The 13,473-nt window shown below is 52.2% G+C and overlaps 5 protein-coding genes across 5 annotated transcripts; 1 reads left to right on the forward strand and 4 right to left on the reverse strand.

Moving 5' to 3' along the window:
• Positions 1-279: 279 nt before the first annotated feature.
• Z517_07098 (uncharacterized protein) lies at positions 280-1,870 on the reverse strand (the record flags this gene model as incomplete). Its single annotated transcript, XM_013428836.1, has 2 exons — positions 280-1,760; positions 1,807-1,870. The coding sequence occupies 2 exons, from the start codon at positions 1,868-1,870 to the stop codon at positions 280-282; spliced, it is 1,545 nt and encodes a 514-aa protein (XP_013284290.1).
• A 408-nt stretch (positions 1,871-2,278) lies between these two features.
• Positions 2,279-5,958, forward strand: Z517_07099 (uncharacterized protein; the record flags this gene model as incomplete). The annotated part of the gene is made up of 2 exons (XM_013428837.1): positions 2,279-4,855; positions 4,903-5,958. 2 exons carry the CDS (start codon positions 2,279-2,281, stop codon positions 5,956-5,958), a joined length of 3,633 nt encoding a protein of 1,210 aa, XP_013284291.1.
• An 803-nt stretch (positions 5,959-6,761) lies between these two features.
• On the reverse strand, positions 6,762-8,042 carry Z517_07100 (uncharacterized protein; the record flags this gene model as incomplete). Its single annotated transcript, XM_013428838.1, has 3 exons — positions 6,762-7,317; positions 7,367-7,552; positions 7,606-8,042. 3 exons carry the CDS (start codon positions 8,040-8,042, stop codon positions 6,762-6,764), a joined length of 1,179 nt encoding a protein of 392 aa, XP_013284292.1.
• A 2,273-nt stretch (positions 8,043-10,315) lies between these two features.
• Positions 10,316-11,446, reverse strand: Z517_07101 (uncharacterized protein; the record flags this gene model as incomplete). The annotated part of the gene is made up of 1 exon (XM_013428839.1): positions 10,316-11,446. The coding sequence occupies one exon, from the start codon at positions 11,444-11,446 to the stop codon at positions 10,316-10,318; it is 1,131 nt and encodes a 376-aa protein (XP_013284293.1).
• Positions 11,447-12,108: 662 nt separating this feature from the next.
• Positions 12,109-12,898, reverse strand: Z517_07102 (uncharacterized protein; the record flags this gene model as incomplete). Its single annotated transcript, XM_013428840.1, has 2 exons — positions 12,109-12,617; positions 12,670-12,898. 2 exons carry the CDS (start codon positions 12,896-12,898, stop codon positions 12,109-12,111), a joined length of 738 nt encoding a protein of 245 aa, XP_013284294.1.
• Between the last annotated feature and the right edge of the window lie 575 nt (positions 12,899-13,473).

Here is a 13,473-nt window from a genome sequence, read left to right on the forward strand (position 1 = left end):
GAAGATGAAGTAGTTGTTGTTGTGCGGTGGGTGGTAGTGGAGTGGGAATCAAGAGGATCGGAGGTTGGACTTGCGCGGGAAGCGGGACGCAGTCAAGCAACAAGCACCCGATCAAAACTGCGGGTGAGCGAATCAGCCCTGGATTCTGACCATCTCCGCTCTCCTGTCCCCCAACGGCGCAGCTTGAACTTGAATTTAGCCCCGAGCACACACCACAGGGTCCTCAGATTCTCCGTCTCGGAAAAGAGTCTACTAGGTCCTCGCTCTATGGAAACGCCTCTAAAATACCGTCAGACAACTTACGGTGTCATTCTTGAGGACCTCAAACAGCATCCCCGGAAACCCAAACAACTCCGTGTTGCTCATCACCCCTCTAACGTCCGCTGTACTGTGGCTGTCCGTCTTTTCTCGAGTCGGGCTTTCCTCGAGGTCACCCAGCAGCTCTATTGAGCTCTCTGGACTCTCTCCCCAACCCCTATTGAGAACCATGCCTCGCTGCATTTGTTTCTCCTCGTCCTCGTCCTTGTAAGTGTCATGCCACACCTCTTTCAACGCTTGAGATATCTCGGAGAATGTCATTTCTGATGTTAAGATCGGACCTCGGCCTTCTCCACGAGTCCGTATTACCCACCGACTTCTTCGATGACGATTGAAGGCGAACGAACCCGGTATATTGCCGTGTAAGAAGATCTTGGTGGCGACCAGTTGCGCGCTGGAAGAGGCAGGACTCTCACTGGGTGCTGAATCGGGAAAAGGTATTGATCTTGTGGCTGGGGATGATATCAGGATGTCAAATCCATGTTTAAAGTAGTTGTAGAAACACTCATCACCCGACGAACCCACCCTATCTTCCTCCAAGTCGGGTTCGAAATCGGATTCTTCGGTATAGCTTTGAACTGAAGACTGGTCGGTGTCCAATGCCTGAGGGTCGAGTCCTGGGGACATGCTAGGCCGCCGCCGGTTCGCAGGGTTGCCGGCGGCATGGATGGAGATTCGCCTGTCATTTTTACGATATATGGCATCAGGCGGCCCCAGCTCTGCCACGAGATCTTGTGGCGTTGTTTCACTCAATGCAATCACCATGGGGGGAGAGCCCCTCCGGAGTAATTCCAGTCTACCACCCCCGAACACTCTTACCTCTTCAATCTCGTCTGGGACCGTCTCAACGGACTTGCCAATCAGCGTTGGCGAACGAGGATATGTTGGAGGCCTCGTGTACAAGTTTGATCTTGCTTCTGTCCACGAGGACCCTGAGAAGACGGCCATGGACTTTGCCGGTCCAGTTGCATTGGACGACAAAATCGACACAAAATCAACCTTTTCAGACCAGGATTTGTGTTTCACGGGAAATGTGAATGCCAGTCCTGGATAGGAGAGTACATAAGTACCATCTGAAACGCCGGAATCCGGAGCAATATATTCGCCGGCGTATGTTGGTCCAAAGAGACGATTGTAGACATGTCGAAACGTTGGCCCAGTGGAAGAGCCTTCGTCTTGGCCGATCTCGTCCGAACCCTTAATTCGGCGGACCAGATCTGTATTCTTATAAACAAAGGAGCTCAGCGAGAAGTCCAAAACTTCGATTAGCCGTAGACGCTGGTCTGGGCCATCGAATCGAAGCCTCAGCCCGTTATAAGGAAGGCTAAGAACGACCGGTTGCGTGATTGGCTCTGTAGCGGAATAGGACAAATCGAGCTTTGGATAGAGTTGGGGTGACGTCTTCAGCCTTGTAATTATACTGTAGATAGAAGATCCAAGAGCTGATACGATTAGCATCAACAACTTCAAGGAAGGATATACACGTACTTATCCAACTGATGCCCCTTTCTGGCTGGATCTGAAAAGCAGCCTTGGAGGCGGTTTCCGTCATGACGAAGGTAGCATGCCGGGACAGAAGAGGAAACAACGATAAGTTGCCCGCTGAGGGGAAGGTCTTCGTGATATTTGACCTGATGACCACATCAAACAAGAATAGAAGACAAGTCACAAGGGAGTCAGAACAAGTGCCACACGAGGTTAGGTCGGGCCGGCGCCTGAACCAATCAGAAGCTAGTATCACGAGGGCCTTATCACGTGCCAGCGTTTCCACTTTAGCGCCTTGGCATTGTTTACATTCCGTCCTGTTTCGTTTTGCTGGCCGAGGGAAGCATCGCTCCGCCAAACTCGTATCCTTGTTCTCTAACCCCGGTACCTTGTTATATGGCGAAGTAGACCCAGATGCAGTTCCCGCACCCTCAATAACACTCCATCTACTGTCACCCGGCACTATTGCGCCAACATGTCAGGATCACACCGTCCTGGATATTCTTCCAGCAGAACCTCAATGCGCCCTCCACCGAGACCGCATGGCGCCCACTATCCCTCGATAACCGGCCGAGCGCCATCCCCAGCAGAGTCACTGTCCTCAAGCGGTGCTTCTAACGCAGGCACTAAAAGAAAAGAGAGGGATTTTGATCAGGACCATGGCGAGGAGACAAACATCCATGTCGTGGTGCGGTGTCGGGGTCGAAGCGCGAGAGAAGTTCGAGAAAACAGTGGGGTGGTGGTATCAACAAGCGGAGTAAGAGGAAAGACTGTTGAATTGTCAATGGGACCCAACGCAATCAGCAACAAGACCTACTACTTCGACAAGGTGTTCTCTCCTGCGGCAGACCAGACGATCATTTTCGACGACGTCGTAGCGCCCATCTTAAACGAAATGCTGACGGGATTCAATTGCACAATATTTGCCTATGGGCAAACGGGAACGGGCAAGACATACACCATGTCGGGCGACATGACAGAAACGCTTGGACTGTTATCTGATGCGGCCGGCATTATTCCCCGAGTACTGTACTCATTGTTTCAGAAATTGGAAGCGGATGAGGTCGAGTGTTCAGTTAAATGCTCCTTCATCGAGCTCTACAACGAGGAATTGAGAGATTTACTGTCGCCGGACGACTCCGTCAAACTAAAAATCTTCGACGATGCAAGCAGGAAGAGCCACTCCGCTACAGTGGTCCAAGGCATGGAGGAATCGCACATCCAAAATGCCGCAGCTGGCATCAAGCTTCTGCGGGAGGGCAGCCACAGGCGTCAAGTCGCAGCCACCAAATGCAACGACCTCAGCTCTCGTAGCCACACAGTCTTCACCATTACCACATATGTGAAGAAACCCAATAACACAGGCGAAGATTATATCTGCTCCGGGAAACTTAACCTTGTTGATTTGGCTGGGAGCGAAAACATTCAAAGAAGTGGCGCAGAGAACAAAAGAGCCGCCGAAGCCGGACTCATCAACAAGAGCTTGTTGACACTTGGAAGAGTGATCAATGCCCTAGTGGACAAAAGTTCGCACATCCCTTACCGAGAATCAAAGTTGACAAGACTGCTACAAGACTCGCTAGGTGGAAGAACAAAGACATGTATCATAGCCACAGTTTCGCCAGCAAAGAGCAATCTCGAGGAGACGATTTCGACCCTGGATTATGCGTTCCGTGCGAAGAATATTCGAAACAAACCGCAGGTCAATTCGATGATATCCAAGAAAACTTTGCTGAAAGAGTTCACCACCGAGATTGAAAAACTCAAGAGCGAATTGATTGCCACGAGACAGCGTAACGGCGTCTACCTCACCAATGAGCAGTATGAGGAGATTACGGTCGAGAGTGAATCCAGGAGGATACTGAGCGAGGAACAAAAGGCTCGGATCGAAACGATGGAAGTCAGTTTGCGCAACAAAGTCCAAGAGCTCTTCAGCCTGACCAACAACTTCACAATGCTAAAACGGGACAATGAAGGGACTCGGGCGACCCTGGAGAGCACAAAAGATGTGCTTGAAAAGACCGAAGCTGTTCTTACAGACACAGCAAGGCTGCTCGAGGAGGAAACTGCTCTTCGCGAAGCACATGAATTGACGGAGGAGAAACTGCTCGGAATTGGGACAGAGCTGGTCTCGACTGTTGGTAACTCTCTTAAGGATATCGATGGTCTGCAAGCCAAACTCAGACGGCGCTCTCTCCTTCACTCTCAGAACCGCGAGGCGTGGAACTCTTCTCTAACTCGGGTCATTGACGTCTGTGGCCTGGTTGACGAACGCATCGGAAGCTTTCAAGCAGCACATGCAGAAGCCGCCGCCGCAAGCTCTCGTCGCATCGAGTCGTTTATAGCAGCCGAGATGGCGCACATGGAAACTTCTGCACAACTATCCAGGGAGAAGTCGTCCCAGCTGGCCGAAGACTGCGCTGGTGTCGAAAACCAGTCGTCACAGGCTAGAGATTCGATGAATAACGTTCTCGAGGAGATCAAAGATCTACGTGAGAATGTCAAGGACAACCTAAGCGAGGGTCTTCAAGGTCTTTCCCAGGCAGCTGCGAAGATATCTGCAGAAGTGATTTCGGAGCTTGAGCAATTCCATACTCAATTGCATTCGTCTTACAGCGGGTTGGGGAAAGATTTCAAAGCGATGTTCGAAGACCTTACCAGGCAACTGGCGGGCCAGCGAGAGGAAATCGAAGTCTTGTCATCGGCGCTCCAATCGGCCAGTCGCACAAGCATTGAGGCGTCGCTGTCAGCCTCGACCCAGCTCGAAGCCATCAGGGACGAGGAGAGAAGGGCTGCGGCGGAGGAGAAAGAGAAGCTCAAGGAGCAGATCATGAAGCTGGTTGACTCGTCACATCAACAGCAAGAACAGAGACTGTCCAGCAGACTGAATAATATTCAGTCACACCTCGTTGAGGCGACAGAACAGTTCGAAAGTGCCGACAAGTCGTATCGCGAGGGAATAGACAAGTGGACAGCTCAAGGCGACGAACTCATGGCACAGGTCGTTACGTCAAAGGACGAACTGAAGACTAAGATTAAGGGCGATTGGATGGTATGTACGGCACAACTTGGTCATGGGTATAGACTAACATCTCGCAGGCAGTCAGTACGCGGAATTTGGCCATCCAGAAATCCACCAAGTCCGTCCACGAGGAAACGGTCAAGATTGTCGACGCCCAACTTACGCAAATGTCGACTCAAATGGGGGCTCTAGATGAATTTGTGACGCGCGCTCGACTACAGAACGACAGTCATCATACCGAACGCTTGCAGTGCTTAAACAAGGCTATATCGCGTGCTCAGGATGGTCTCAGCGGTATTGAGAAGGAGTCGGAGCAGCGGCGTGAGATATTTGGAAACTTTACAGAGGAACAGGAGACACATCGAGGAGAGCTCGACAAACTCGTCGGATCATTGGAGGCAGAGACAAGGCATCCTCTCCAGAGCATAAAGGCAGAACTCTCAGAAGCAACTTTGATCGAGTACATTCCAACTGGAGAGACGCCGCAAAAGAGGGAGTGGAATTACCCGACATACCTGCCCCGAACCGAAAATCACGAAGCTATCATTGCTAGGCTGAGGGGCTTGCCTGACCCTACTCTGATTGTCAAGACGCCTTCATCAACAAAGACGCCCGGCCATTCGCCCAGGAAGCAAGCATCACCGCGCAAGGGGCCAGCATCGCCTTCGAAGCTGCCGAGTCCGAGCAAAACCAAGATCTTTACGGATGTTCAGAATCCCACAATCCAGGCATCTTCTACTACATCGCTATCTCAAACACAAGGCGCCGCCAGTGGGGATCCTCCCATTGAGCCGAAATGTGGGTTGAAGGAAGTCGACATCAACGTGATTAACAGTAATCGAGCGACAGCGTCATCGTCGACATCTATGACACTGTCCAACATTGACGAAAAGCCAGTGCTGCTTGACTTTAGCAAGAGCGTTGGCAGCGGAAGTCAACAGCCACCACTCAAGAGGCATGCGACGACCAACGCCGTTGTCGAGAGCAGACTGCCTACTGCGAAGCCGGGCAGAGTGACACGGAGTACAATGGCTGGGTTAACAGGGATAGGGATGGGTGGCGTGGAGAATTTGAGTCAGAGTATCGGACCAATGGGCGGAGGCAGGAGGCTGAGAAGCAGTCCCTCCGGCTAGACACCCGTGGCTGTGGCAATCTGTGTTGTCTTCTGGTTAATACGACGGATGGGAAGTTTTTGCACTGTGGCGGTGGTTACTTTGGGAGTTTTGGAGACATGTTTGGCGGATCCCGATGAATCGAATCACATTGCGTTCAAGTCGAGTACTGTTAAAGATACCCCCATCATTCGGCCGTTGTTTTTTGTTGCTGTTTTTGGGCGGGTTGATATCCGGGATGGATGATGATACGTTGGAATGGGTCTTTTCTCGTCGGGACCGTGAGGTCTGGATGAGCGTAGAAGGATATGAATATCAGATCCAATACCAGGAACACATTGCTGAGTCCAACTACAAGCCACGTCGTACGTACCTCGTTCTTGTTGTATCTGATCCCAGAGTCAATAGACCGACACCAAGCCACGCTTTCCACGTCGCGACCATCGAGTCTGTATGTAATGGCCGAGATTGGCCAGGCCCAGCAGAGGCTTATTGTCGAGTCGGGAGAGGTACGAGGTAGACCCTCACCTGTCAGTTCCTGTGTTGGTGTGCCGGTACTGGTATTTCATCCAGGGTGCAACGCAGGAAGAAAACCCCCCTGTTTTCCAAGAGAGTCTCTGTCCGTCGACTTTGCTGTGTCCAATTCCCGAGATGACGTACATAGTATATTTATTGAGGAGGCCGTGTCGCGGACAGGAGGGGAGGAGGCACCTGCGTTCAGATACCTCACACCTCCCTCCCTATCTCTTCCTCTCTTCCTCGCTGACCAGACATAGCCTAATATGATACAGACGCTACCAAGACAACCAAGTCTATACGATTCTCTAGGCTATTTTGGTTTCGTTTCCTCCTTGTTCTTGGGCTTCCCATTTTGGCTTTGTGTGCGCCTCCAAAAGTATTCTTCCTCTCTTGGTTCGATCGAGTAGATAGTGCACAGCCTGGGGGAATGCCTTGCGATTGCCATATCTCCTGCGGTTTTCCAAAAACTTGTCGCCCAGAATGGTGTTCATGTCGCGAACGACCGTGGCCATCGACATAGCATCCTCCTCATCAAGAAGATTATGTTTCAGGGACTTGAGCAGAGACTGGGTCATCCAATTTGCAGTTTTGACGTCCCAGCCGCAGGCCCCAATCAGCTCCTTGCGGTAATCATTGAATTTCTCCTCGCTTTCCTGGCTTTTCGCTGTATGGTCACCCTCCTCGACACCTTGCCACGCCTCACCCATGGTGGCAAGTCCCGCATTGCAGCAATCAAGAATGACCAGCGTGTCGTACTTTGCATCCAAAATCCTTTTCCTGAGGGTTGGTTTTTTCTGGTCGTCAGGTTTTTTCTGGTTCTTATAATGCCACTTCACCGTGGCAACGCGCTGATATCTTTGCCTGGAAGTTTATCAGTCACTTGGAAAGAGATTGTTTCCAATTCACCCACCACTCGTCGATTATCTTCTTCCTAGTTCGATTATTGCCGATGGTGCAGTTGGTGCAGCGGTTGTCAGATCCAGCGCACTTGATGCACTTGGTATCCTCAGCACTCTCCTTGTTGGCGTTGGCAAGGTGCTCCAGGATCGAACTCATAGTGCGTCCCAGGTCGTATATATCGTCCGGAATGTTATGGCTTGGGAGATTAGTTAGAATCAAGGATTGATAGGGCATACTCTGGGCTCTGACCTGACGAGTTCCAGTCCATCGTCAGACACTCCGCCATGTCCGTGATAGTAAATGATGAGAAGTATATCTTCCTCCTTCTCTGCCTTCTCCTCTGCCTTCTCCTCTGCCTTCTCCTCTGCCTTCTCCTCTGCCTTCTTCTTTGCCTTCTTCAAGAACTCGTCCACTTTCTCATATAAGGCATTCTCAGAGTTCTTCATAGGGATATCAAACGCCTCGACTTCATAGCCCAAAGTCTTAAACGCTTCCAGAAGAGTCGTGGTTTCATTGGTCAGATGTTCCCCCAGGTCGTGGTATTCGAAAGTGAGCAGCAAAGCCATGACATCAGCATATTTGTTCACTCTACGTTCCTCATCCTTGTTCCTCCTCTGAGTACGCGAGATATTTTTCTTCTCTGAACGTCGCTCTGGGAGGGGGTTTTGCGAACTCTGACCGCTCATGTTTCTGCACTTGTCAACCTTCCCGACGTATTTTAATTGCAAAACGCGAGGAAAGAACTCGAGCGATGACGTGTGAGGTATACGTACGCTGAGGTATGTATGTCGATTTGGAAATGAGCCGTGTATTCGTTGAAGGGTTTTGTCAGAGGAAGGAGTTGAGTGGACCGAGCACAGCGGGTCAAGAATATATAGACGACATATTCCGAGGCTCCGCGCGCAGAGCCTCAATATTCCAGCAGTTTGAGATCATTGGGCAGCAAGATCAATTGTCATTGGGGAGGGGTGGGAGGGGGGGGGAAGAAATGCATGTCGTGAGTCAGCAAAGCGAAGCTGCAGTTATATCAATCACATTTGTGCGATAAGAGGCGTCGACCAGGGGCATCACGAGCGAGCGCATGAGCGTACGTGCGACAAGTGAGGTGTGGTTCGTGACTGGGATCAGTGCAGCGGGGTCAGGCAGCTTCTTTGACACCTTCTTCAATGAGAGTGCAGAGAAAGGTGGTCTCGGGGGATGGAAGGGTTGACAAACCTGCTCAAAATGCGCCTTCCCCGTAAATGAAGCTCCTCTGCGAGGAAGGTTCCAACCCCAGAAAAACAAGGCGGAAGTCATGGCATCTTCTCCCCACCTTGGAGGAAGGAGCACATGGTAGGTCAACACTGCTGAGCCTCACGCCACTGGGATACAACGTACCCTGGACGAACAAAAGCCGCGCCCCCAGCACCAATGCAAAGCATTCATTCCGGAACGGAGAACCGTCCGCAAAGTGTCCTTTAGAGTATCGACACATGTTGCTTCGCAAGGGTGCGAGGTGAATGGACATTCTTACTGGAGAGTGCCCAAGGATAGAAACAGGTTTTGACGGAACAAAGGAAGGTCTTCAATAATAATCACTCCATCGACTTGCCAATAACAGCGGTTTTAGTAGCCGTTTGCACCAAGACCCCGGACCCCGACAGGCTCCCCCCCCCACGAGACCGGCCCTGCCATGGACCGTATCCAACTGATTACCCCGTACAGAACGCACCCGACAGAGATGTCCACATTGGACCGAGCCAATGGCACGACACCAGCACGCACTGTCGCTTGTAGCTACCGGGTGCTTGCGGTTACAAGGGGGATTTATGCACAAGCGTGAGGGCCCTTGAGGGGATGTGCCAGGTTTCTGACGCCTCGTCTGAGACAAGACAGATGCCTGGCCGAAAGGCAGGTATGTACTAGACGACCGGTGTTTGCTCGGGGAGTGCTTCCTACGCTCCCTCATGCTGAGGCGCTCTCCTCGTACTCGGCTAGACCTCCTCGACGCTGCTTCGTCACGCGGCACTAAATGAAGCGCGGTCGTGCTGCCTTTCCTGAACGAAAATGGTAAGGGAGAAAGTACAGTTCAGGGCATAATATTATATTCAAACCTCGCACCCCTCGTAGAGACATGAGTATAACAACTAGATTACGAACGAACGTCAAGATCGCGCGGCGAATGACGAGTATACATGTGGGGCACTAGTGATTTACTTCCCGTGTGTGTTATTGCCTATTTCGGTATGAACCGTCAGCCCGACCCGCACAATCTATATGTACATCTGAGGAAATCCCTCGCCCCTTCAGAGGTGTGCCGAGGACTCGTGAAACTGTTGTGGATCAAGATGCGTACACACGTATGTACGTAGGTAAGTAAGAATGAGCCAGTCGAGAAAAAACGAGCATCAAAGACCAAGGACTGAAGTACCGAGTATTTATTGAAGACTCGAGAGTCACGAGAAAGTCTCGAGGGAAGTATCGGCACGAACACTACGGAGTTAAAGTACAAAAAGTACAACATGGTGCAAGTGTACAAAGTGGTACAAATGTCAAGAGCCCACCAAGTGCGAAATGAAGCCACGAAACTCCATGGTCCAGTGGCGGGGCAAATTATGGAGGAGCATTTTCGACGACTAGCAGACCGACAGCCCGACCGACCGACCGACCGACCGACCGACAAATAGGACTAGACGTCTAAAGAGAACAGGGAGAGGAGGGCGGAGAGATTGTTTTGGTTGGAGACTGGCAGTCATGCTAGAAGTCTACGGGTGTACGAGTCCTCAGACTTGGTACGATGTACCTCGTAGTCTGGAGTGGATGAATCACGGGGTTTTCTTTCTCAAGGGAAAAATATAAAGATCACCTCCCCACAGTGTGTATGAGAAGGCCGCTGACTTTATCCTGGGAATCATTGTAACCAAATCAAATACGTCGCCGTCGCCGTCGCTATCGATGTCTCCGGCTCCGTTGCCACATCTCATTCCTCTCCGCCGGCTAAGGCAGCACCCACAGGTCCAGCGATGCCGCCCGCCTCGATTACCATCTTGATATCATCCAGACGTCGCTGGAACCGCTCAATCATCTCCTCCATGCTTTCTCTTTCCCTCTCCCTCTCGGCGTCTCTGTCTCTATCCCCAGGAGCCTTGTCTCTTTCCTTACCTCCCCCCAGATCGCCCGGTGTGTTTCCTCTCCCTTCAATCCTCAGCATCAGCCCTTCCCCATCTTCACTGGGCCCGTCCCCGATGGTCGGGGCGGCCGAGATACTAGTCCGCAAAACCTGCCATTCCGCGCTGAGACTGTGTGCGGACGTCACCTCGTAGCTGAAGAAAGGACCAACACCGACACCGTCACCCGAAGAACCAGTAGCTGCCGGAGTGGCATCGTCTTGGTTCTGGGTGCGGAGCTGCGGGTGCACGTCGAGGATTATATAGTGTTCACGCACGTCAGCCGCGGGCGGGGGCAGGCGAGGCACGTTGATGCTGTCATCCTGACGATGAAGGCTGTGGTCCCCGGGAGGCCCGTGGAGCGTGTGCGTCTGGTGAGCGTGTAAAGGTGGCCGTGTCTGTCGTCCCGATGTAGCAGCGCCTGATTCCTCCCGCTGCGTGGGATCCAAGATCTCCAGGCTCCTCAGCGCGGCCTCGGTGATGATGTCCGCGTCGTCGTCTGCAAAGATGTAGTGCACCGTGGGGTGGTAGTGTTCGTTGGTGACGCTGTCCTCGATCAGGGTGAAGAAGGGTTGGAAGGACGGGATCGGCAACTCCCCCGGGTGGGCGGACGCGGACGCCAGGCCATGGCTGTAGTAGTGTTCCGACTCGGCCACGGCGTGCTCAGAGTACTCGGGGTTGTGGAGGGTCAGGCTCGGTCGGTGTCTGAGTTTGGCCGGTTGATGAGATGCGACGATCGGGTCGTCTTCAAAAGGCGGCGAGGGTAGGAGGCTGCGAGTACTTGGAATTGTTGTCGTGGTAGTAGAGGGCGGCTGCTGTTGCGGTTGAGATGGAGGAGGAGGAAGAGGACTACCGCCGCCGCCACTTGGAGTCCGCCGTGACGTGGATTTCGACGGCGAGGATGAGTGTGCGGGAACTTGAGCTTGACGGGCCTGCTGGGACATGTCACAAGAAAAATGCCAGAAAGATCAAGCAATTGGCAGAGGCGGCTACATCGTGACAGATGGTGCCGCGGCGTGGATGGGCGGGATGAATGGGCGAAGCGCAGGCGGGTAAGGAAAGATGCTTTTTGCTGGGCAGGCAGGGCAGGCAAACGACGCGAGGCGGTTTGTTCGATCCATGCAAGGCAAACAATTAATGTGGAGACTTGTGTGGGGTGAAGGAGGAGCATGCGACAAAGGCAAGGCTACGAGGCTGTGGGCTCTCCAGTTCATCTACTGAGTAACCAAGTACAAGTATATACCTCGTATAACAAACATACTCCGTATAGTACGTGGTGATAAGACTTACACTCTCTGTACAATCTTCAGTGGCTCATCTCATGTGCCCGAATGTTATCCAGCCCTACAGCGACGAGTCTCGCGGGCTTCATTTTTCAAATGTCAATCGTTCTGATTCCAATTTCAATTGTCTCTGACCCACAGCCTCCTGGGAGCAAGCCATTGACAAGGCTGGCCGATATTGACACACAAATGTGATAAATAATGCAATGATCGCGCCATGGCAGCTTTGAAAACAAACTAGTCCTTTCCAACCAAAACCTGACGATCTCCCGACTTGATTCGGACGTCAACCATCGGCTACTCTGAAACTAGCAACAAAATTCTCAAGGCCACCCAGTGCACTCGTCGATCCATGCGGTTGTTGAACAAGGGATGAATGGGATATCTGCCCTCTTGGCCTTTTCCGATCTCTTCTCCATTGCCGGCTCCGGAGCAGACTCGACACTGCGCTTCTTGACAATGGGAGCAGCAGCAGCGGCGGCGGCGGCATCGTTTTCAGATCTCTTGACAACGGGTTCAGGAGCAGGCCATCCAGTGCAGTCGTCAAGCCACTCGGTGGTAGAGCAGAAGATCCTGGGAGCTCGCTTTTCCACATCCTTGTTGTCTCTCTTCTTCAGGTCTTCCTTGACAGCATTTGGCACGGGAGCCCCACCGTCAGGGTTGGTCAGGGCACCGCCGAAGCCCATGAGGGTGTTCCAGGTCTCGGCGGTGGATCGATCGCGAGTCCCCAAAGCTCGAATCTTGGCCTGAGAATCGCGGCAGAGAACCTTTGCAGCTTCATTCGCGCCACAGACGGTGGCGAGTTGGTCGCAGATTCGGTTGGTAATAATGTCTGGCAGCCTCGTTAGTTATGACACGGAACTCAAACCAGCGGCGGAACTTACTTGGGTTGGTTGCTTCTTGTTGACCACGGGCACACAGCGGGTCGCTGGGCAGGAAAGTAAAGTCCACCAACGACCGCCCACCGAGTCCACCCTCATATTTCATAGTCGGCAGGCAAAGGCCAAAGTCGGCATCCTCCTTCATGATAGATTCTTTGCCATAAGACATGACGGCAGCCGAGGCTGAACCGACAGCCACCAGCAAGGTCACGGCGGTAGATTTGACAAGCATTTTGATCTCCCGAGATGATGCTGGAAACAGAGTAAAAGAGCGTGGGAATCAGTTGTGGTTTGAGAAAGGAAGGACTGTTAGAAAAGAGCCGACCAGCGGTAATGAGCGAGAAAATGGAAACAGAACGACGACGACGACGACGACGACGACGAAAAGAACGGTTGGAATGATGAAAAGGAAATCGACTTGGCAAAGGCAGGTCTTGGAAGTTTCTTATAACCAATTGACCAGGACGCGCGGATGGCAGAGCTGCCGACGGCATGTTTCGAACATGAGGCGGAGTGTGTCGTGGGTTGCGTTTCACGTGCGGCCAGGGGGTTTCGCCCAACCACTTTTGGACGAGGCCTCAAACGACCCCATCTCTGAACTGAAATCATGCTTGCTTTGGAGGGAAGGACCGTGGTCAACGGCCGTCAGAGCTCAATTAGTGACGGGGAGTAATAAGACTATCTGTTGCTCTGAGTGTGTAAATTAAGGTTGTACTGTACCTCTGGGTAACCTGCGCCCATTCGACACCGAGAAAACACAGGTGCACAGGAATTCGACAAACCATACACGGCGCATACATGACCAAG

This window comes from Fonsecaea pedrosoi, assembly GCF_000835455.1.
Source record: "Fonsecaea pedrosoi CBS 271.37 unplaced genomic scaffold supercont1.4, whole genome shotgun sequence".
Classification (NCBI taxonomy): domain Eukaryota; kingdom Fungi; phylum Ascomycota; class Eurotiomycetes; order Chaetothyriales; family Herpotrichiellaceae; genus Fonsecaea; species Fonsecaea pedrosoi.